The 24459-nt window shown below is 48.7% G+C and overlaps 1 protein-coding gene across 1 annotated transcript in view; it reads right to left on the bottom strand.

Moving 5' to 3' along the window:
• The window catches only part of LOC311245387 (leucine-rich melanocyte differentiation-associated protein-like), a gene marked incomplete at its 5' end in the record, with an annotated part of 38090 nt that extends 14464 nt beyond the window's left edge, over positions 1-23626 (bottom strand). Inside the window, 3 exons of the mRNA XM_084335229.1 lie at positions 11124-11201; positions 11360-11539; positions 23463-23626. Of these exons, the coding sequence (XP_084191355.1) occupies positions 11124-11201; positions 11360-11539; positions 23463-23626 (422 nt within the window). The remainder of the gene's footprint in view (positions 1-11123; positions 11202-11359; positions 11540-23462) is intronic.
• Between the last annotated feature and the right edge of the window lie 833 nt (positions 23627-24459).

Genomic DNA, 24459 nt, shown 5'->3' with positions numbered 1-24459 from the left:
TAGAGAATATACAAATACAATTAAATATATATATACAAATAAATATATATATTCGGTTTAATCTGGCCCTTCACAACACTCGTTATTTGGTCAGTGTTTCTTTTTTTCGACTTTAATATTCTATACACTCTCACGGACCTCTGTGTTATCATTGGAACTCATTCTAAGCCCCCGAGAGTGCAATGCCGGCTAAATCCTGCTAGGTGGCAGTATCGCCTACCCTTTGAAACCTTATTTCACACTGTGTGTTACATTTTATATGGTCCAGGCGGAGAATTTGGACCCAGGCAAGTGAAACGCTTCATCCGAGCACCATGGAACACGTCCATCACACTTGATGCATATTTTGTGCCAATTCATGTCAGGGACACGATGGACATCAATACTGGAAATCGCGATCAGACAATTGGAATAATCTTTTTGCAATACCTCCTATTAAAGGTAAGGACTATATGACATCAATCCTACTTTGATCCTAGAATGATTTCACATCGATCGCAACGATCAACGTATGTAGTATTAAAAATGTATGCCGTTGCTGACGATCAGAGCATCACAAAACGACCCCCCCCCTTGATGCCTTCATGATGAAACATAATACCTATTATATACGTTTGAATTGGAAATAATATCGTGTCCAGGCGAGCAACGCGAACGACTTTCGCAAAATGCACATAGCGCTTCATAACTCAGCTTCCAGGAATTAGCCCGGATCACTCTGAAACTATACAATATTCACCACGGGATAACACGCAAACGTATACATAAAAAAATTAACAATCTTTTTACATATTGGACTACAAATAGTGTCTGTCAAATGAGCCGGACTATTTTCTCCATAGCTATAATATAGAATATAGATATTGTTACAAAGGATCAGATTAAACCGAATATATATATTTATTGATTGATATATATTGCATAGTATTTGTATATCGTTTGATATCCCTTGTATATTACTTGTACATATACACGGAATGTCCCTTTAGCCTAGTGCAGACCATAATATTTCGTTCTCCTATTGGACAGCGGTCCACAGGCGCCAGAGCCGTGCCTCCAGAGTCAGGTTCAAAGCCACCGTCACAACATGTCTGTACATGCCCGGCCTTGCCCAGGGCTACGAGACAGAAATGAGGTTGGCACTAGTTTGTTCACCGTGCATATAAATATGGCGCAGGTGAATACAGAAGTAGAGTTACCCAATAAGTTGAAGCCTCACCCACGATACAACGTGCGGTGAAGTATGGCCTGTTTGGCCCCAAATAGAGCATTGAGACCGCGTGCGAATTAATAACTGAATTGTCAGAGTTTGGCGCTATACCGTCGAGTGCGACATATTTCTATTAAGTCAGTAATAGTCTATTTGTGTATAGTGTATCGTGCGGCTAAAGTTCTACAGTGACCAGCATCACCAACGCTTCCTCGTACCAGCTAGAGTGCTTATCCAGGCTGGGCTGCTTTCATGGCGCTTTCACCCGAGGAGACCTAGACGAGAACCGTGTGGACATGTACACTGGATTAATCTAGCCCTTTGCGGCTGGATTATATTTGTTTTGGTCCTGTGATTTATGGAGCGGAGAATCGCCGACGCCTACACGTGTGGGATTTACCCTGAGGAGCCACGTCGAGTCTGCGCCTCAGAGAGCCTGAGGCCGGCTAGCTTTCTTCACTGTGGAGCTACAGTCTACGGAGAACAGCTGTATTCGTCTGTGGATCAAGAGACTATTGCACCGTCTCCTGTACTTGGAGTCTCCTTAGTCATCGTTGACCAGACTCTCTACTACCGACAGATCCTCTACCCCTGCTGGCTTACAACCGGGGGGACCCTTCCAGTATCTCTCGCTATATATTACTAGTGTACCATAGATATAATTCCCTAAGATTCAGGTTGTATAATTACCTCCTGCGTAACCAGAGAATGGACATTCATTATTGATTTGCCTACGCATATTCCTTTGCCTTATAAGCGCATCCAAAGTATAATAGAGAAGTATATTATGTACCTTTTGCTGCAATAAATACTTGATTATACCTTTGTGTGGAACCGATTCAATGTGGGAAGTGTTCATCATATTTATATATCATGTACTGTATGGCCAGTAATTAAAGTACATAAAGCGGTAGTGGTTTAATGATACCATACTTATCAATACAGTCAGGGAATTGTACCCCTCAGTTACAATTGGTCCTTCGAGCCGGAGGGTAACTAGTGTAATATTAATATAGTGGTATTAATATTGACATGGCCTATGATGAACACTCCACAAAACGGTTCTCCTAAAGTAGATCGCCCGCAGCGTAGACGGCAGACACCTCAGTACTTAGAGGATTACGTTGCCAATATACTACCTAGCTTTCTACAGATGGTAAACGCGGAAAAAGTAGATAGTAAAATTATGTCCGACCCTATCGACCAGGCTACCCCGCCAATAGAGGCCCTAGTGGGTTCTAACGTAACTGACCAAGCTCACGGTGGAGACCAGGAGGGACCCGACATGACTTTACCCCCCGCCAAGACCGAAGAAGTAGTCCCCGGAGAGCTCCAGGATAAAGACAGCTCTCCAGGGATGGAACTCTACCCGCTACAAGAAGAGGAGAGCACCCCGGAGATGGATCTCCAGGACTCGCCACAGGAGAACAGATCTCCAACGAGTACTGCCAGGAGCGGATCACCTCAACCAGCGTCTTCCCCCAGCGAGGCGGACAAGATGCTGGCACAGGCATTCCTCGCCAGCCTAGCAGCCTCAACAGAGCGCAATCGACTCCAAGCACAGACGCTTAGTGAGCGCGAACATTCTTCCATGGAAAGAGAACGCCTTCAGGCGCAGCAACGGAGCGACGAAGATCGTATACGTCTAGAGATTAGACGCCTTCAGACGGAAGAGAATATGGTAAGGGACCGGGCCGAAGCCCAGCGCGCCGCCGCCGAAGCCCAGCGCGCCGCCGCCGAAGCCCAGCGCGCCGCTGCCGGTGCCCAAAGAGAAGCAGAGCGCGACCTCGCTCTCACCAAGCGCGAAGCCGAGCGCGACCGATTACAAGCGCAGATAATGGAGCAGCTGATCACCAGGGCAACACCCCCTCCCTCCGCACGGGGTTCCAGGGCCTCGTCAAGACAAGGGTCAAGGGCACCCTCCCCTACCCGATCAAGCGACCCTGAGCCCGATCACCAGAGAGAGCCTATACCCCCCTCCGAACTCCTTCCCCGACCGGTCCACGTGAGACCCAGCTACAAGGAAGAAACGGTCTACACCGCGGAGAGGCTAAATAGACGACTACAGGATCTAGAGGACCTGCCAGAGGAAGAAGAAGAGGGAGAGGAGGAGAATCAAGCCCGACAGCAGCACAGTACTCCACAGGACCAGGAGGTCCAGTACAGCCCAGGCTCTACCCCCGCGGCTCTGCGCTACAGACCCCCGACTCAATTCACGGGTGAGCTTGACGCACGACCAGCCCCGAGGAACAGCACCTGGATACGCGGGCCATGGTACCCAGCAGGTACCAGCCCACCAAGAGGCGTAAGAGGAGACTCGCCTAGGAGGCCTCTCTTCCAACGCTCACCGATGTGCCAGCCATCCATGGCATCATACATTGGCACACCGACGTTTCCGGACTTCATCCACGAGAACAGAGCACAGTACACGGAGCTACGAATGTGCTTAGAGACAATGATGTCCGATGTAGCTGATGAACCGTACAAGTATGCTATCCTACTGAAGCACCTCAAGGTGCCCCGAGCGCACAATATAGCGCTGGCCTATGCCACCTCTACTACCCCATACACAGCGGCTCTAGCAGCACTCGACCAAAGATATGGACGCATATGGGACTACGTAATACAAGAGATAAGGCATATTGACCGCCTACCCCCAGCCACAGACAATCGCTCACTAGATGACCTGTCTATCAAGGTACAATCCCTGGTAGGGATGCTGGGGGCGCAAAGAGAAAAGGGTATGCACGAACTGTACGCGAACTCTAATGTCGAGAGGATTTTAGAGAAGCTTCCGCCCGCCCGACAAGAGCGCTTCAGGCGGCAAAGAGACCACCGTGATCCTAACGGTCCCGAGCCATCCCTCCTAGACCTAGCCGACTTCCTGGCGAGAGAAGTCAACAGCCTACGGTTGGATACGTTCATGCAGAGCACCCCAAGCTCCAGAGAGGGACCTAGGAGAGCAAACGATGGCCGCAGATTGGTGACCGTCATGCACCAATCAGAATCAGTACCGAGCAGCAAGAACCACAGTACCCCCTCGATGAAAGAGAAGTGGAAGATGGTGTGCCCGTACTGCGAAAAGGAACACTGGTTGTCACAATGTGACACGTTCAAGAAGATGACCGCCGACGAGGTGAGTCAATGGATAAAGTCCAACCGACGCTGTTACCGATGTGCGCGCAGTCACATGGCAGCCGATTGCCGCTTAAAGAAGAGGTGTAGTCGGTGTGACGGAGCCCACCTAGATGTCCTACACGACAGTAACAGAAGAAAGCCTGCACCCTCAAGCAGCACAAAGGCAAGTGTTATGTACATTGACCCCGCCAGCAGCGGGGGCGCCCGGGTGCTCTTAAAGGTGGTCCGCGTAACACTGAGTTACCAAGATAAGGTTATGGACACTTACGCCGTCCTTGACGACGGGTCAGAGAAGACCCTTCTCCTCGCGTCCGCTGCGGCCCAGCTGGGGCTGCGGGGGAGCGAAAACCAGATGACGATTCGGACAATAAGAAGAGATCTAAAGACGATAAAGGGCGAGAATGTCTCCTTCACTATCGCAGCAAGCGGGCAGCCAGAGAGACGGTATAGGATTACTAATGCTTTCACCAGCCAAGAAATAGGCCTGTCGCAGTACACCTACCCCATCGCCAAGCTGATGGATAAATATGTGCACCTGCGTCAACTACCTATACCGCTCATAGACGGTGCCACCCCGACCCTGCTGATAGGCTCCGACCATGCAGACCTCATCGTCCCGATTGACCGGGTCCACACAGGGCCCAGAGGCTGTCCTGCAGCAGTCGAGACCCGCCTAGGATGGACATTACAAGGCCCCCTCGCTAAGTCTCTTAACCGAACAGCAGCCACTAACTGCCTCCACTCCAGAGTGACAGAAGAAGACACCACCCTCCTACAGCATGTCGAGAGGCTATGGACACTAGAGACAATGCCCTTTAAGAACGAAAAGAAAGACATTCGTTCCAAGGAAGACATTTACGCTATAGCCCTCCTAGAGCAGGGGACAAAGAGAGTCAAAGTCAACGGAGTGATGAGATACGCAACTCCACTCCTGAGGCGAGAGGGTATGCCTACCTTCCACGCCCCAAAAGAAGCGACGGAGCGGTATCTATTGAACACAGAGCGGCGCCTAGCCAGAGACCCCGCTCAAGAGACGGTGTACCGCGCTGAGATTAACAAGCTAATCACAGCGGGACACATAAAGAAAATTGACATTAAAGAGGCCGATCAGACGACCGAATCATGGTACGTGCCGCACCACAAAGTCCACCACAACGGCAAGGATCGTATTGTGTTCAACTGCAGCTACCAGATCGGATCACAAAATCTGAATAAAGAGCTCTTGCCCGGCCCAACACTCGGCCCCTCTCTACTAGGCGTGTTACTACGTTTCCGCCAAGACAAGGTGGCCATCAGCGGCGACATCAAAGGGATGTTCCTGCAGGTGAGACTAGTGGAGGAGGACAAGCCCCTGCTGCGGTTCCTATGGAGAGAGAGGATCGGGGATGAGCAACCAGCCATCTATCAATGGGAAGTCCTCCCTTTCGGAACCACATGCAGCCCATGCTGTGCTACGTTTGCACTGCAAAAGCACGTCGCAGAGGACCCAGCAGCTGATGAAGAGGTCCGACAAAGTGTAGGAAATAGTTTCTACGTGGACAACTGTCTGCAAAGCGTCTCGACGCCAGAAGAAGCCGAGGCCCTTCTACTCAAGCTCCGCGCCTCCCTGATCAAAGGCGGCTTTGATCTCAGGCAGTGGGCCAGCAGCGACCCGCAAGTATTGCGCAGCCTCTCCCCCGAGGACAAGGCAGCAAGCAGCGAGACCTGGATGGCGACCATCCCAGGAGAAGCCCAAGAAATGACATTAGGACTAGTCTGGCGCTTCAAAACAGACTCGCTCCATTATAAACACACACCCCTGACCAAGGAGCAGGGAAGGTCGACTGCACTACCGACCACCAGACGGAGTGTATACAGAACACTCGCCAGACAATATGACCCGTTGGGATGTATTCTACCTTACACCACCAGGGCAAAGATGATTGTAAGAGCATTATGGGACAAGGACCAGGGCTGGGACGACCCCATACCCGAACACCTTGCATCCACATGGAGAGAGTGGGAGACGGAACTCAGCTCACTCCCAGGTGTCAACATACGCCGCAGCTACTTCCCACCCACAGTGAGGCCGGAGACGTGCCAGATGGACCTGCACGTCTTCAGCGACGCCTCCGAAGTAGCCTACGGTTCGGTGGCCTACTTGCGTGCCCGAGAGGAGGGAGGAGAAATACATACTGCTTTCATCCTGGCTCGCTCAAGAATAGCCCCACGAAAGCAACAATCTATCCCGCGTCTAGAGCTCTGCGCAGCCCTAGCAGGAGCGCAACTCGCCACGTTAATCCAACGTGAACTCACCATTCCGGTGCAAAGAACAATCTTGTGGTCAGACTCCACGACAGTACTCACATGGATCCGGTCTGATTCGTGCAGATACAAGGTCTTCGTGGGAGTCAGAGTCACAGAGATTCAAGATTTAACAGAAGTAGCAAGCTGGAGGTATGTGGACACAAAACACAACCCAGCTGACGTCATCACCCGGGGAATGTCCCTGGATGACCTCACCCGTCACAACCTATACAGTGACGGGCCAGAGTTCCTCAAGCTCCCGGAAGAAGAGTGGCCTACACCCACCCCACGGGAAGCGAGTAAAGAGGAGGCCGAAAACAAGAAATCTATGTTCTGTGGATTGAACACACTCGTCTCCACAGACCCCGACATAGACGATTGCCTCACCCTAGAGAGTGCGCAGCTAAAGACATTCCTGTGGCACCACCCAGAGGTTCAGCTCACTACTGACATTACAGCAGCTGACTACGAAGAAGCAGAACTTCTTCTACTACAACGAGCCCAGAGAGACTCGTTCCCCGATGAGCTAGACTGTCTACAGGGAGCAAAGCCCGTCCCATCAGACAGCAGACTGCTCCACCTAGCCCCCGAGAGCGACGCCCATGGTCTCATCAGAGTGGGTGGTCGTCTGCGGAGAGCTCCAGACTTACCGGATGACGTCAAGTACCCGATAGTCTTAAACAGCCGACACAAGGTCACAGAGCTGATCATAAAGAAATACGACGAGGATGTGCATCACGCCGGGGCAGAGAGAGTCTTCGCGGAGATCAGACGTCGTTATTGGATACTGCAAGGGAGAGAAGCAGTGCGGCGCTTCCAGCGAACCTGTCTAGACTGTCGTAAGTGGCGAGCGCAGCCCAGTATACCCCGGATGGCTGACCTACCTCCCTGTCGCCTCCGACTCGGCGACAAGCCTTTTCACTCCACCGGTATGGACTGTTTCGGCCCGCTGTATATAAAGAAAGGAAGAGGAACCGAGAAGCGGTGGGGTATTGTATTCAAATGCATGACCACCCGAGCGATGCATATAGAACTCCTTCCAACCATGAGCACAGACTCATTCCTTATGGCCTTCCGAAGATTCACATCGCGGAAAGGCAAACCGTCTATATTATTGTCTGATCATGGGACAAACTTCAAAGGCGGAGAAAGAGAGCTGAGAGAGAGCTTCCAAGCTATGGGCCCAGAACTTAAGACCCACCTCGCTCCATCCCAGATTGACTTCCAGTTTAATCCCCCGAACGCACCTCACTTCGGTGGAACTTGGGAACGAGAAGTACGTTCAATAAAGACAGCCCTGTACGCCGTGCTTGGGGCCCAGACCGTGGCGGAAGAAGTCCTAATGACAGTCCTCACGGAGATCGAGGGAGTATTGAACTCAAAGCCCCTCGGTTACGTCTCAAGTGATGTAGCAGATGTCGACCCAGTCACCCCCAACACACTCTTGATGGGGCGGCTGGACCCCGCGCTACCACAGACAATGTACAGGCCTGAAGAAGCGAACGGCCGAAGAATGTGGAGGTACAGTCAAGTATTGGCTGACAAGTTTTGGAACAGCTTCCTACTCCACTATCTACCGTCTCTACAGACCCGCCAGAAATGGGTGAAAGAGAGAGACAATTTGACAGAAGGAACAGTCGTCATGATTATCGACCAGTCACTACCCCGAGCTATGTGGCCGGCTGGCCGCGTAAGCAAAGTGATCACCGGTGCCGACGGAAAGGTCCGAGCAGCCGAAGTGCTCGTCCAAGGACGGATCTACACCCGACCCGTGGCGAGGCTAATAGAACTGCCAAGGCTCCCCGATACTATCGATGACGACCATGACCCCATGACTTTGTGAACTGCCCGACCCCTCACAACAGACATTGAGTAGTGGACAGTGCGGTTAATCTGTCTCTGCTTAGCTAATTAGGTGGGACTAATTAGGAGGCGGCTGTTACAAAGGATCAGATTAAACCGAATATATATATTTATTGATTGATATATATTGCATAGTATTTGTATATCGTTTGATATCCCTTGTATATTACTTGTACATATACACGGAATGTCCCTTTAGCCTAGTGCAGACCATAATATTTCGTTCTCCTATTGGACAGCGGTCCACAGGCGCCAGAGCCGTGCCTCCAGAGTCAGGTTCAAAGCCACCGTCACGACATGTCTGTACATGCCCGGCCTTGCCCAGGGCTACGAGACAGAAATGAGGTTGGCACTAGTTTGTTCACCGTGCATATAAATATGGCGCAGGTGAATACAGAAGTAGAGTTACCCAATAAGTTGAAGCCTCACCCACGATACAACGTGCGGTGAAGTATGGCCTGTTTGGCCCCAAATAGAGCATTGAGACCGCGTGCGAATTAATAACTGAATTGTCAGAGTTTGGCGCTATACCGTCGAGTGCGACATATTTCTATTAAGTCAGTAATAGTCTATTTGTGTATAGTGTATCGTGCGGCTAAAGTTCTACAGTGACCAGCATCACCAACGCTTCCTCGTACCAGCTAGAGTGCTTATCCAGGCTGGGCTGCTTTCATGGCGCTTTCACCCGAGGAGACCTAGACGAGAACCGTGTGGACATGTACACTGGATTAATCTACCCGACGACTACATAGCCCTTTGCGGCTGGATTATATTTGTTTTGGTCCTGTGATTTATGGAGCGGAGAATCGCAGACGCCTACACGTGTGGGATTTACCCTGAGGAGCCACGTCGAGTCTGCGCCTCAGAGAGCCTGAGGCCGGCTAGCTTTCTTCACTGTGGAGCTACAGTCTACGGAGAACAGCTGTATTCGTCTGTGGATCAAGAGACTATTGCACCGTCTCCTGTACTTGGAGTCTCCTTAGTCATCGTTGACCAGACTCTCTACTACCGACAGATCCTCTACCCCTGCTGGCTTACAACCGGGGGGACCCTTCCAGTATCTCTCGCTATATATTACTAGTGTACCATAGATATAATTCCCTAAGATTCAGGTTGTATAATTACCTCCTGCGTAACCAGAGAATGGACATTCATTATTGATTTGCCTACGCATATTCCTTTGCCTTATAAGCGCATCCAAAGTATAATAGAGAAGTATATTATGTACCTTTTGCTGCAATAAATACTTGATTATACCTTTGTGTGGAACCGATTCAATGTGGGAAGTGTTCATCATATTTATATATCATGTACTGTATGGCCAGTAATTAAAGTACATAAAGCGGTAGTGGTTTAATGATACCATACTTATCAATACAGTCAGGGAATTGTACCCCTCAGTTACAGATATAGCTCTGCAAACATCGTGACGCATCGTGAAAATAGGCAATGGAAAGCTGCCACTATAGAGAGCAGAGATGGGGCTTGGCTATGACATTGTCTGAGTTAATCAATAATCAATAATTTGTTGTGGGGAAAAACAATACTTTTATTCTGCACCTTTCTAAAATCTCTGTGGATGTATTATTAAAAAACATATTACTCTACATAAAAATGGTATCTATAATCTCTACCACTTTTAAATTAAAAAAGATGGCAGGTCAAAGTTTTTTCTTCTTTTTCAATTTCAAGTAGGCCTAATTCAAAATTGAATGGCACTGTTCTAATATAGGTATGGTAATATATTAAATATAGTTATTTAACACTTTGATTGCCAGGCAGCAGGGGGCACTGTGGGCCTTCAGTGCCAGCGTTCTATTCAACGTTTTCGATTGTCAGTGAGTTTCTTCCAGTCAACATTTTCTTAATCCGTACATTTCCGTTTTATACCGTGGTGAATATGAGTATAGTTTGAGTGATTCTGAGTAATCCCATGAAAAGACGCGAAAACAGCGTTTTATTGGAATTCACTTATCACGTTGCCATTCCTCGCTTGGATCAACAATCAATCTGAAATCAACGCTATAGATTATCGGTATTATCTTTCATCATGTACGGATGAAAGGGGGCTTGCAGCGGGGCGCCCATTCGTGCCGTGATGTGACCAACGGGTGTAATGGGAAATATTAAAGGACAAAACGATGAGCCGTCATTATTAATAATAGAAACGTTTATTTCACCGTGGCCACAATGAAAGGACAGTTTACAGACAGATACATCATGTTCACACACTAACATGAACGGGCGGGCGGGGTCAGTTGTCCAAGCCATCCCTACAAGCGCTTGTTTTGCCGGAGTGTTTAGAACCCACCCCCACGCCGCAGCTCGGTAGAGAAAAGAAACTACATAGTTTCAAATGGAGTGCAATAGTGGCCGCAAGGCGGTAGGCGGTGGTATTGACCGTCTGCGATCTCAGACACATTCAGTACAGCATGCACAAGCTGCCTCGATGGATTATGAATGGCAATAGCGAATAAAATAAATACCGAAACAGAAACGTAGATCTACGTTTCCGGCACTCAACGGTCGGGCCACAGAAACGTAGATCTACGTTTCCGGCACTCAACGGTCGGGCCACAGAAACGTAGAACTACGTGAACGGCACAGAAAGTGGTAATATGCTCACCTATAATCTTGGTATTGGGTAAAACTCCCTCCGTTGAAGTAGCTAGGTGCTGCCTCGTTGTTCATCATGCTCAGAATCCTTGATTTTAAGAAGAATAACATAAGACTGCAGCACTCCACACTAAGGTCCACACATTTCAGGGTAATTATCGTGTAATAATAACATAGAAATAACCAGATATGACTGTTTGTTAAAATAAAAATAAAAACAGTTCCGCAAAAAAAACACATACTCACTTGATATTGGGGAACTTTCGACGGATTTCCTCCACAAAAACAGGCAGATTGTTAATCTTGTTCTTGTTGACGCTGACGGTGGTGACGGTAGGCAGGTAGGGGAACTTGACGTGTGACGTGAAGTTGTTGCAGTCGAGAATCAGCGTGGTGAGCTTCTCCAGCTGCCCCAGGAGTGCAGGGCTCCAATAGAGAGTGCATGAAGGAGAATATTTAAATGGTAAATGGCTGCATGTATGTAGCGCTTTTATCCACAGCACTTTACAATTTGTTCATCACATTCACCCATTCACTCACACATTCACACACAGACGGCAGAGGCAACCATGCAAGGTGCCAACCTGCTCGGGAGGAGCGGGAATCGAACCAGGTGTAATATTCATGCTTTGAATATATCATTTACTATAATATTCATGCTTTGAATATATCATTTACGACAGGCGCGCCAGGCGCACCTTCCTATTATGTATACCTGACAAGGGGTCCTGACAGTCAGTTGGCTGCCAGCCGTGGATGGAGTTACACTCATGCTTAACGAATACTTACCTTTGAATAAATATCTAAATGCAATCTCCTCGTCCTGAAGATTATTCTATATAAATCGAATACGACACCAGGAACCTCCGGATTACCAGACGACTGCTCTACCTCCTGCTCAACCTCCTGAGCCACTGTCGCCCCTACGTATTTTAGTGATGGGCGTTATAAATAACGGCGTTAGTCTATCGGATTACTCTTCCAATCTTAATAACGCCGTTACCGTTACTGCCAAAAAATGCGGCGCGTTACTAATATGATTGAACCTGTTTCTTTCATCAGACAGATCTCTGCGCTGAGAGGCTGAGGTTGAGTAAAATGTCATGGTAAGCCAATCAGAGGTAGAGGTGGGCGGGTGTCTAAAGCATCCAGAGTCTGACACACTGCGCGACAACACAAGCGACTTCAGTCAGCGTGAGACCGCGGGTCCGTGTAGTGTATGTTTTGATACTTTGTTTGGCGACTGGCGAGCCCAGATAATCCAAAACGAATCCACCGAACAACACAAGCGAGCAGTCAACGACAGACCGCGGGTCCATGAGCGTTTTTTTGTTCACTCTTGTGTTAGTTGTGTTGTGTGTTGCAGCAGCGCAGGACGCGTGAATAAGTTGGTTGCCTTTAATATTCACGCGCGCAGGACACTACAGTAGTGGCTCTACTGCTGACAGCCTTATCAACATAGTGCTGCACTTCCTGGTTTAATAGCACAGTCTTCAGGTGCTCAGATATATATGTAAGGGATAATGTATAGCTACGTACGAGGTCATTGTCGCAAAATAATTGACCGACACGGAGTTTAGAACACAGAGGCGCCTCGCCGAGGTGTTTTAAACGTCAGTGAAGGTCAATTATTTTGCGACAATGACCGAGTATAGCTATACATTATCCCCCTTATTACATGGCTAACTTACTAACAATATACCTGTTACAAAGGATCAGATTAAACCGAATATATATATTTATTGATTGATATATATTGCATAGTATTTGTATATCGTTTGATATCCCTTGTATATTCCTTGTACATATACACGGAATATCCCTTTAGCCTAGTACAGACCATAATATTTCATTCTCCTATTGGACAGCGGTCCACAGGCGCCAGGGCCATGCCTCCAGAGTCAGGTTCAAGGCCACCGTCAAGACATGTCTGTACATGCCCGGCCTTGCCCAGGGATACGAGACAGAAATGAGGTTGGCACTAGATTGTTCGCCGTGCATATAAATATGGCGCAGGTGAATACAGAAGTAGAGTTACCCAATAAGTTGAAGCCTCACCCACGATACTCCGTGCGGTGAAGTATGGCCTGTTTGGCCCCAAATAGAGCATTGAGACCGCGTGCGAATTAATAACTGAATTGTCAGAGTTTGGCGCTATACCGTCGAGTGCGACATATTTCTATTAAGTCAGTAATAGTCTATTTGTGTATAGTGTATCGTGCGGCTAAAGTTCTACAGTGACCAGCATCACCAACGCTTCCTCGTATCAGCTAGAGTGCTTATCCAGGCTGGGCTGCTTTCATGGCGCTTTCACCCGAGGAGACCTAGACGAGAACCGTGTGGACATGTACACTGGATTAATCTACCCGACGACTACATAGCCCTTTGCGGCTGGATTATATTTGTTTTGGTCCTGTGATTTATGGAGCGGAGAATCGCTGACGCCTACACGTGTGGGATTTACCCTGTGAGGAGCCACGTCGAGTCTGCGCCTCAGAGAGCCTGAGGCCGGCTAGCTTTCTTCACTGTGGAGCTACAGTCTACAGAGAACAGCTGTATTCGTCTGTGGATCAAGAGACTATTGCACCGTCTCCTGTACTTGGAGTCTCCTTAGTCATCGTTGACCAGACTCTCTACTACCGACAGATCCTCTACCCCTGCTGGCTTACAACCGGGGGGACCCTTCCAGTATCTCCCGCTATATATTACTAGTGTACCATAGATATAATTCCCTAAGATTCAGGTTGTATAATTACCTCCTGCGTAACCAGAGAATGGACATTCATTATTGATTTGCCTACGCACATTCCTTTGCCTTATAAGCGCATCCAAAGTAAAATAGAGAAGTATATTATGTACCTTTTGCTGCAATAAATACTTGATTACACCTTTGTGTGGAACCGATTCATTGTGGGAAGTGTTCATCATATTTATATATCATGTACTGTATGGCCAGTAATTAAAGTACATAAAGCGGTAGTGGTTTAATGATACCATACTTATCAATACAGTCAGGGAATTGTACCCCTCAGTTACAATTGGTCCTTCGAGCCGGAGGGTAACTAGTGTAATATTAATATAGTGGTATTAATATTGACATGGCCTATGATGAACACTCCACAAAACGGTTCTCCTAAAGTAGATCGCCCGCAGCGTAGACGGCAGACACCTCAGTACTTAGAGGATTACGTTGCCAATATACTACCTAGCTTTCTACAGACGGTAAACGCGGAAAAAGTAGATAGTAAAATTATGTCCGACCCTATCGACCAGGCTACCCCGCCAATAGAGGCCCTAGTGGGTTCTAACGTAACTGACCAAGCTCACGGTAGGGACCAGGAGGGACCCGACATGACTTTACCCCCCGCCAAGACCGAAGAAGTAGTCCCCGGAGAGCTCCAGGATAAAGACAGCTCTCCAGGGATGGAACTCTACCCGCTACAAGAAGAGGAGAGCACCCCGGAGATGGATCTCCAGGACTCGCCACAGGAGAACAGATCTCCAACGAGTACTGCCAGGAGCGGATCACCTCAACCAGCGTCTTCCCCCAGCGAGGCGGACAAGATGCTGGCACAGGCATTCCTCGCCAGCCTAGCAGCCTCAACAGAGCGCGATCGACTCCAAGCACAGACGCTTAGTGAGCGCGAACATTCTTCCATGGAAAGAGAACGCCTTCAGGCGCAGCAACGGAGCGACGAAGATCGTATACGTCTAGAGATTAGACGCCTTCAGACGGAAGAGAATATGGTAAGGGACCGGGCCGAAGCCCAGCGCGCCGCCGCCGAAGCCCAGCGCGCCGCTGCCGGTGCCCAAAGAGAAGCAGAGCGCGACCTCGCTCTCACCAAGCGCGAAGCCGAGCGCGACCGATTACAAGCGCAGATAATGGAGCAGCTGATCACCAGGGCAACACCCCCTCCCTCCGCACGGGGTTCCAGGGCCTCGTCAAGACAAGGGTCAAGGGCACCCTCCCCTACCCGATCAAGCGACCCTGAGCCCGACCACCAGAGAGAGCCTATACCCCCCTCCGAACCCCTTCCCCGACCGGTCCAAGTGAGACCCAGCTACAAGGAAGAAACGGTCTACACCGCGGAGAGGCTAAATAGACGACTACAGGATCTAGAGGACCTGCCAGAGGAAGAAGAAGAGGGAGAGGAGGAGAGTCAAGCCCGACAGCAGCACAGTACTCCACAGGACCAGGAGGTCCAGTACAGCCCAGGCTCTACCCCCGCGGCTCTGCGCTACAGACCCCCGACTCAATTCACGGGTGAGCTTGACGCACGACCAGCCCCGAGGAACAGCACCTGGATACGCGGGCCATGGTACCCAGCAGGTACCAGCCCACCAAGAGGCGTAAGAGGAGACTCGCCTAGGAGGCCTCTCTTCCAACGCTCACCGATGTGCCAGCCATCCATGGCATCATACATTGGCACACCGACGTTTCCGGACTTCACCCACGAGAACAGAGCACAGTACACGGAGCTACGAATGTGCTTAGAGACAATGATGTCCGATGTAGCTGATGAACCGTACAAGTATGCTATCCTACTGAAGCACCTCAAGGTGCCCCGAGCGCACAATATAGCGCTGGCCTATGCCACCTCTACTACCCCATACACAGCGGCTCTAGCAGCACTCGACCAAAGATATGGACGCATATGGGACTACGTAATACAAGAGATAAGGCATATTGACCGCCTACCCCCAGCCACAGACAATCGCTCACTAGATGACCTGTCTATCAAGGTACAATCCCTGGTAGGGATGCTGGGGGCGCAAAGAGAAAAGGGTATGCACGAACTGTACGCGAACTCTAATGTCGAGAGGATTTTAGAGAAGCTTCCGCCCGCCCGACAAGAGCGCTTCAGGCGGCAAAGAGACCACCGTGATCCTAACGGTCCCGAGCCATCCCTCCTAGACCTAGCCGACTTCCTGGCGAGAGAAGTCAACAGCCTACGGTTTGATACGTTCATGCGGAGCACCCCAAGCTCCAGAGAGGGACCTAGGAGAGCAAACGATGGCCGCAGATTGGTGACCGTCATGCACCAATCAGAATCAGTACCGAGCAGCAAGAACCACAGTACCCCCTCGATGAAAGAGAAGTGGAAGATGGTGTGCCCGTACTGCGAAAAGGAACACTGGTTGTCACAATGTGACACGTTCAAGAAGATGACCGCCGACGAGGTGAGTCAATGGATAAAGTCCAACCGACGCTGTTACCGATGTGCGCGCAGTCACATGGCAGCCGATTGCCGCTTAAAGAAGAGGTGTAATCGGTGTGACGGAGCCCACCTAGATGTCCTACACGACAGTAACAGAAGAAAGCCTGCACCCTCAAGCAGCACAAAGGCAAGTGTTATGTACATTGACCCCGCCAGCAGCGGGGGCGCCCGGGTGCTCTTAAAGGTGGTCCGCGTAACACTGAGTTACCAAGATAAGGTCATGGACACTTACGCCGTCCTTGACGACGGGTCAGAGAAGACCCTTCTCCTCGCGTCCGCTGCGGCCCAGCTGGGGCTGCGGGGGAGCGAAAACCAGATGACGATTCGGACAATAAGAAGAGATCTAAAGACGATAAAGGGCGAGAATGTCTCCTTCACTATCGCAGCAAGCGGGCAGCCAGAGAGACGGTATAGGATTACTAACGCTTTCACCAGCCAAGAAATAGGCCTGTCGCAGTACACCTACCCCATCGCCAAGCTGATGGATAAATATGTGCACCTGCGTCAACTACCTATACCGCTCATAGACGGTGCCACCCCGACCCTGCTGATAGGCTCCGACCATGCAGACCTCATCGTCCCGATTGACCGGGTCCACACAGGGCCCAGAGGCTGTCCTGCAGCAGTCGAGACCCGCCTAGGATGGACATTACAAGGCCCCCTCGCTAAGTCTCTTAACCGAACAGCAGCCACTAACTGCCTCCACTCCAGAGTGACAGAAGAAGACACCACCCTCCTACAGCATGTCGAGAGGCTATGGACACTAGAGACAATGCCCTTTAAGAATGAAAAGAAAGACATTCGTTCCAAGGAAGACATTTACGCTATAGCCCTCCTCGAGCAGGGGACAAAGAGAGTCAAAGTCAACGGAGTGATGAGATACGCAACTCCACTCCTGAGGCGAGAGGGTATGCCTACCTTCCACGCCCCAAAAGAAGCGACGGAGCAGTATCTATTGAACACAGAGCGGCGCCTAGCCAGAGACCCCGCTCAAGAGACGGTGTACCGCGCTGAGATTAACAAGCTAATCACAGCGGGACACATAAAGAAAATTGACATTAAAGAGGCCGATCAGACGACCGAATCATGGTACGTGCCGCACCACAAAGTCCACCACAACGGCAAGGATCGTATTGTGTTCAACTGCAGCTACCAGATCGGATCACAAAATCTGAATAAAGAGCTCTTGCCCGGCCCAACACTCGGCCCCTCTCTACTAGGCGTGTTACTACGTTTCCGCCAAGACAAGGTGGCCATCAGCGGCGACATCAAAGGGATGTTCCTGCAGGTGAGACTAGTGGAGGAGGACAAGCCCCTGCTGCGGTTCCTATGGAGAGAGAGGATCGGGGATGAGCAACCAGCCATCTATCAATGGGAAGTCCTCCCTTTCGGAACCACATGCAGCCCATGCTGTGCTACGTTTGCACTGCAAAAACACGTCGCAGAGGACCCAGCAGCTGATGAAGAGGTCCGACAAAGTGTAGGAAATAGTTTCTACGTGGACAACTGTCTGCAAAGCGTCTCGACGCCAGAAGAAGCCGAGGCCCTTCTACTCAAGCTCCGCGCCTCCCTGATCAAAGGCGGCTTTGATCTCAGGCAGTGGGCCAGCAGCGACCCGCAAGTATTGCGCAGCCTCTCCCCCGAGGACAAGGCAGCAAGCAGCGAGACCTGGATGGCGACCATCCCAGGAGAAGCCCAAGAAATGACATTAGGACTAGTCTGGCGCTTCAAAACAGACTCGCTCCATTATAAACACACACCCCTGACCAAGGAGCAGGGAAGGTCGACTGCACTACCGACCACCAGACGGAGTGTATACAGAACACTCGCCAGACAATATGACCCGTTGGGATGTATTCTACCTTACACAACCAGGGCAAAGATGATTGTAAGAGCGTTATGGGACAAGGACCAGGGCTGGGACGACCCCATACCCGAACACCTTGCATCCACATGGAGAGAGTGGGAGACGGAACTCAGCTCACTCCCAGGTGTCAACATACGCCGCAGCTACTTCCCACCCACAGTGAGGCCGGAGACGTGCCAGATGGACCTGCACGTCTTCAGCGACGCCTCCGAAGTAGCCTACGGTTCGGTGGCCTACTTGCGTGCCCGAGAGGAGGGAGGAGAAATACATACTGCTTTCATCCTGGCTCGCTCAAGAATAGCCCCACGAAAGCAACAATCTATCCCGCGTCTAGAGCTCTGCGCAGCCCTAGCAGGAGCGCAACTCGCCACGTTAATCCAACGTGAACTCACCATTCCGGTGCAAAGAACAATCTTGTGGTCAGACTCCACGACAGTACTCACATGGATCCGGTCTGATTCGTGCAGATACAAGGTCTTCCAAGATTTAACAGAAGTAGCAAGCTGGAGGTATGTGGACACAAAACACAACCCAGCTGACGTCATCACCCGGGGAATGTCCCTGGATGACCTCACCCGTCACAACCTATACAGTGACGGGCCAGAGTTCCTCAAGCTCCCGGAAGAAGAGTGGCCTACACCCACCCCACGGGAAGCGAGTAAAGAGGAGGCAGAAAACAAGAAATCTATGTTCTGTGGATTGAACACACTCGTCTCCACAGACCCCGACATAGACGATTGCCTCACCCTAGAGAGTGCGCAGCTAAAGACATTCCTGTGGCACCACCCAGAGGTTCAGCTCACTACTGACATTACAGCAGCTGACTACGAAGAAGCAGAACTTCTTCTACTACACAGAGAGACTCGTTCCCCGATGAGCTAGACTGTCTACAGGGAGCAAAGCCCGTCCCATCAGACAGCAGACTGCTCCACCTAGCCCCCGAGAGCGACGCCCATGGTCTCATCAGAGTGGGTGGTCGTCTGCGGAGAGCTCCAGACTTACCGGATGACGTCAAGTACCCGATAGTCTTAAACAGCCGACACAAGGTCACAGAGCTGATCATAAAGAAATACGACGAGGATGTGCATCACGCCGGGGCAGAGAGAGTCTTCGCGGAGATCAGACGTCGTTATTGGATACTGCAAGGGAGAGAAGCAGTGCGGCGCTTCCAGCGAACCTGTCTAGACTGTCGTAAGTGGCGAGCGCAGCCCAGTATACCCCGGATGGCTGACCTACCTCCCTGTCGCCTCCGACTCGGCGACAAGCCTTTTCACTCCACCGGTATGGACTGTTTTGGCCCGCTGTATATAAAGAAAGGAAGAGGAACCGAGAAGCGGTGGGGTATTGTATTCAAATGCATGACCACCCGAGCGATGCATATAGAACTCCTTCCAACCATGAGCACAGACTCATTCCTTATGGCCTTCCGAAGATTCACATCGCGGAAAGGCAAACCGTCTATATTATTGTCTGATCACGGGACAAACTTCAAAGGCGGAGAAAGAGAGCTGAGAGAGAGCTTCCAAGTTATGGGCCCAGAACTTAAGACCCACCTCGCTCCATCCCAGATTGACTTCCAGTTTAATCCCCCGAACGCACCTCACTTCGGTGGAACTTGGGAACGAGAAGTACGTTCAATAAAGACAGCCCTGTACGCCGTGCTTGGGGCCCAGACCGTGGCGGAAGAAGTCCTAATGACAGTCCTCACGGAGATCGAGGGAGTATTGAACTCAAAGCCCCTCGGTTACGTCTCAAGTGATGTAGCAGATGTCGACCCAGTCACCCCCAACACACTCTTGATGGGGCGGCTGGACCCCGCGCTACCACAGACAATGTACAGGCCTGAAGAAGCGAACGGCCGAAGAATGTGGAGGTACAGTCAAGTATTGGCTGACAAGTTTTGGAACACCTTCCTACTCCACTATCTACCGTCTCTACAGACCCGCCAGAAATGGGTGAAAGAGAGAGACAATTTGACAGAAGGAACAGTCGTCATGATTATCGACCAGTCACTACCCCGAGCTATGTGGCCGGCTGGCCGCGTAAGCAAAGTGATCACCGGTGTCGACGGAAAGGTCCGAGCAGCCGAAGTGCTCGTCCAAGGACGGATCTACACCCGACCCGTGGCGAGGCTAATAGAACTGCCAAGGCTCCCCGATACTATCGATGACGACCATGACCCCATGACTTTGTGAACTGCCCGACCCCTCACAACAGACATTGAGTAGTGGACAGCGCGGTTAATCTGTCTCTGCTTAGCTAATTAGGTGGGACTAATTAGGAGGCGGCTGTTACAAAGGATCAGATTAAACCGAATATATATATTTATTGATTGATATATATTGCATAGTATTTGTATATCATTTGATATCCCTTGTATATTCCTTGTACATATACACGGAATATCCCTTTAGCCTAGTACAGACCATAATATTTCATTCTCCTATTGGACAGCGGTCCACAGGCGCCAGGGCCATGCCTCCAGAGTCAGGTTCAAGGCCACCGTCAAGACATGTCTGTACATGCCCGGCCTTGCCCAGGGATACGAGACAGAAATGAGGTTGGCACTAGATTGTTCGCCGTGCATATAAATATGGCGCAGGTGAATACAGAAGTAGAGTTACCCAATAAGTTGAAGCCTCACCCACGATACTCCGTGCGGTGAAGTATGGCCTGTTTGGCCCCAAATAGAGCATTGAGACCGCGTGCGAATTAATAACTGAATTGTCAGAGTTTGGCGCTATACCGTCGAGTGCGACATATTTCTATTAAGTCAGTAATAGTCTATTTGTGTATAGTGTATCGTGCGGCTAAAGTTCTACAGTGACCAGCATCACCAACGCTTCCTCGTATCAGCTAGAGTGCTTATCCAGGCTGGGCTGCTTTCATGGCGCTTTCACCCGAGGAGACCTAGACGAGAACCGTGTGGACATGTACACTGGATTAATCTACCCGACGACTACATAGCCCTTTGCGGCTGGATTATATTTGTTTTGGTCCTGTGATTTATGGAGCGGAGAATCGCCGACGCCTACACGTGTGGGATTTACCCTGTGAGGAGCCACGTCGAGTCTGCGCCTCAGAGAGCCTGAGGCCGGCTAGCTTTCTTCACTGTGGAGCTACAGTCTACGGAGAACAGCTGTATTCGTCTGTGGATCAAGAGACTATTGCACCGTCTCCTGTACTTGGAGTCTCCTTAGTCATCGTTGACCAGACTCTCTACTACCGACAGATCCTCTACCCCTGCTGGCTTACAACCGGGGGGACCCTTCCAGTATCTCCCGCTATATATTACTAGTGTACCATAGATATAATTCCCTAAGATTCAGGTTGTATAATTACCTCCTGCGTAACCAGAGAATGGACATTCATTATTGATTTGCCTACGCACATTCCTTTGTCTTATAAGCGCATCCAAAGTAAAATAGAGAAGTATATTATGTACCTTTTGCTGCAATAAATACTTGATTACACCTTTGTGTGGAACCGATTCATTGTGGGAAGTGTTCATCATATTTATATATCATGTACTGTATGGCCAGTAATTAAAGTACATAAAGCGGTAGTGGTTTAATGATACCATACTTATCAATACAGTCAGGGAATTGTACCCCTCAGTTACAATACCTAATTCATTTTACACCATCGACAAGACGAGATCAAATGCAGACGCAGTTGATGTGGCTCTGTCAGCCCAAATAAAGTGATTATTATCGCCGGCAGCCGGCAGGTGTGTCTGATTGCACTGAAACAGTGTGTGTCAGTGGGCTTGATTGCTCCAGCTGCGAAAAACAATAATCACCGGTGGTTATCGAAAAATAATTCACCGCTGTCGGGGGCTATTGACCAATCACAATCAAGCATTTCGGCGAATGTTAAAACGCCATGTAATAAATATATATATATCTGTATGTCATGCATGTCTTAAATGTCATGATTAGATTAGTTTAGATGATTAGATTAGATTCTTATATCTGTATGTTGTGTATGTCATAAATGTCATGAATTGAAAATGGGGGACCCTGATGTAAACAAGACGAAAGTGTTTCTCTGGTCTGCATCCCCTTAACAATTGTGTGTATTGAGCTGTACTGTACTGTACCCATTCTGCAATCTGTTAATTAAAATGTTCAATCAATCAGTATATATTTGTTATTTATTTTTGGTATAGTGCTTAACAAGCATAATTTAATGTTGCCCAGTTGTGGCCTGTTGAGGGGCAATACATATCAAAAGTTCCAAAACATCTATTGTGTTTGTATTTGTATGATCCACTATATAAACATATATAATTATAATATCTATACATGGCATTTGATTGGAGGCTATAGTCTCACTTTCTCCCACAGCAACATTAAAATAGTTTAGATTTGTGTATGTTGTTTATGTAAAAAGAAAATCTTGAAAGTAACACAATAGTTACTTTCTGAAGTAACTAGTTACTTTTATAATTTGTAACTGAGTAAGTAATTTAGTTACTTTTTAAAAGTAACTTGCCCAACACTTTACACCTGCTAGGGTTGTACATTCAACACAGATTTAAGGACACGATTCGATTTGATTCCAACCTTTTGTACGTTAAAACCTTTTCAGGCATTTTCATTTGATTCATGGTGGGAGAAGGGCTTTAGACTTCAAATATTATTATTTTTCCACAATGGGAAAAAAGCATCTATAGCTAAGATTATAAACACAATCCTGTTTTTATTAATATATTTTCCTGATCCCACAAAATCCTTGAGGGTCGCGACCCCCAAGCTGAGGACCACTGGTTTAGATGACAGACAAGTAAAAGATGAGACCTATAGGGAAGAGAGGAGTATTGGTGATATAGTTTGACATAATACACTGTAAATGTTTGATTCTGTATTAAGGTTGTTACACCCATAATATATATCTCATTGTACTCTCGTGGCCAAAAACAAAACGTAATTAAGTAAAAGTAGATGCTTGACGTTCGACTCAAGACAAGTAGGCCTGTAAAAGTAAAAAATAAAAAAGGTGTTTTATTATTTTAAATGCACTTGATGACAGTAACTGGACTAAATGTAATTAGTTACTTTCAAACTCTTGGCCATAATTCACAACTTACTGTTTCGTGTTTTTGACTGGTGGAATCAAACAAATATTCCCTCAGGTTGTAATAATGTAAAGGCTAATATGACAAATAACTGGTCGGTGAATTTAGCTGCCTATCGCCATACTGGCTTCCTCATGAACCCTGTAATAGCTTGACTTATTATCTCAGAACCAAAAAGGATACTCGTCCAGCAGGTTGTAGCTGAGGTCCAGCACCTCCAAGGTGGCGGTCTGCATCAGTATGTTCTCGTAGGGCAGCTCCACAAGGCCCTGGTAAGCGAAAGACAGAAGCTGGAAGCTGTTAGGCAGGCCGGTTTGGTTATGCTGGCCTGGGACATGATGATCCATGACAAGAGATTGAGATCCTGTCCTCTTCCAGTGATCCAGACCTCCAGGAGACTCCGATCAGGTCATGATCTAACCGTGAAGAAACGAATCAAAGGAAGCCTTAGACATCTAGGGACAGTTAAATGCAACACAACAAACCCAGTATCTTTGGAAAACACATACTATGGTTTTTGTCAGCTTGTTAGAAGCCAGCAAACAGCTGAATGAATGAATGATTGAATGAATGAATGAAAACTTTATTTAACATATTGCAGAATGGGTACAATACAGTACGGCTCAATACACACAATTGTTAAGGGGATGCAGACCAGAGAAAGATGTTTGTCTTGTTTACATCAGGGTCCCCCATTTTCAATTCATAGTTGACCAACTCTGAGTAGGCCATACTACAGCACACGCCTTATAGGCTACATTAAAAATTAAATGCAAAACGTTTACCCAGAGATATTAAGAAGTGCTCAAATGATGTCCAAACTTGCAGTTACGTGAATTGTTAAATCGTGTCAGATCTTGCTCTGCTAGAATTATGGATCCAAGAAATAAGAATCCAACTCACATTCATCAAAAAAGGAATGACAGAAATAGATAAATAGAGTAGAATGAATTGTCATACCCACGTTACATAGTTGTTCTGCATTTGTTGCTTAAAACCGGACATTTTCAACTTCTCCCGTTTCAAAGAATTTACTAATCTGCTCAGCAATCAGGCGCTTCTGTAAAAACAAAAAAAACACAACTAACCCTGCATTCACCCCAGATCTTTTGAAGAAACACAAGCTCCAGAGAGAGAAACCTCGATGGAGCCCACCGCGGGCAGACGAATATTTTTCATA

Source organism: Notolepis coatsorum (genome assembly GCF_963971535.1).
Source record: "Notolepis coatsorum genome assembly, chromosome: 1".
Taxonomy (NCBI): Eukaryota; Metazoa; Chordata; class Actinopteri; order Aulopiformes; family Paralepididae; genus Notolepis; species Notolepis coatsorum.
This window is presented reverse-complemented; position numbering and strand designations above follow the sequence as displayed.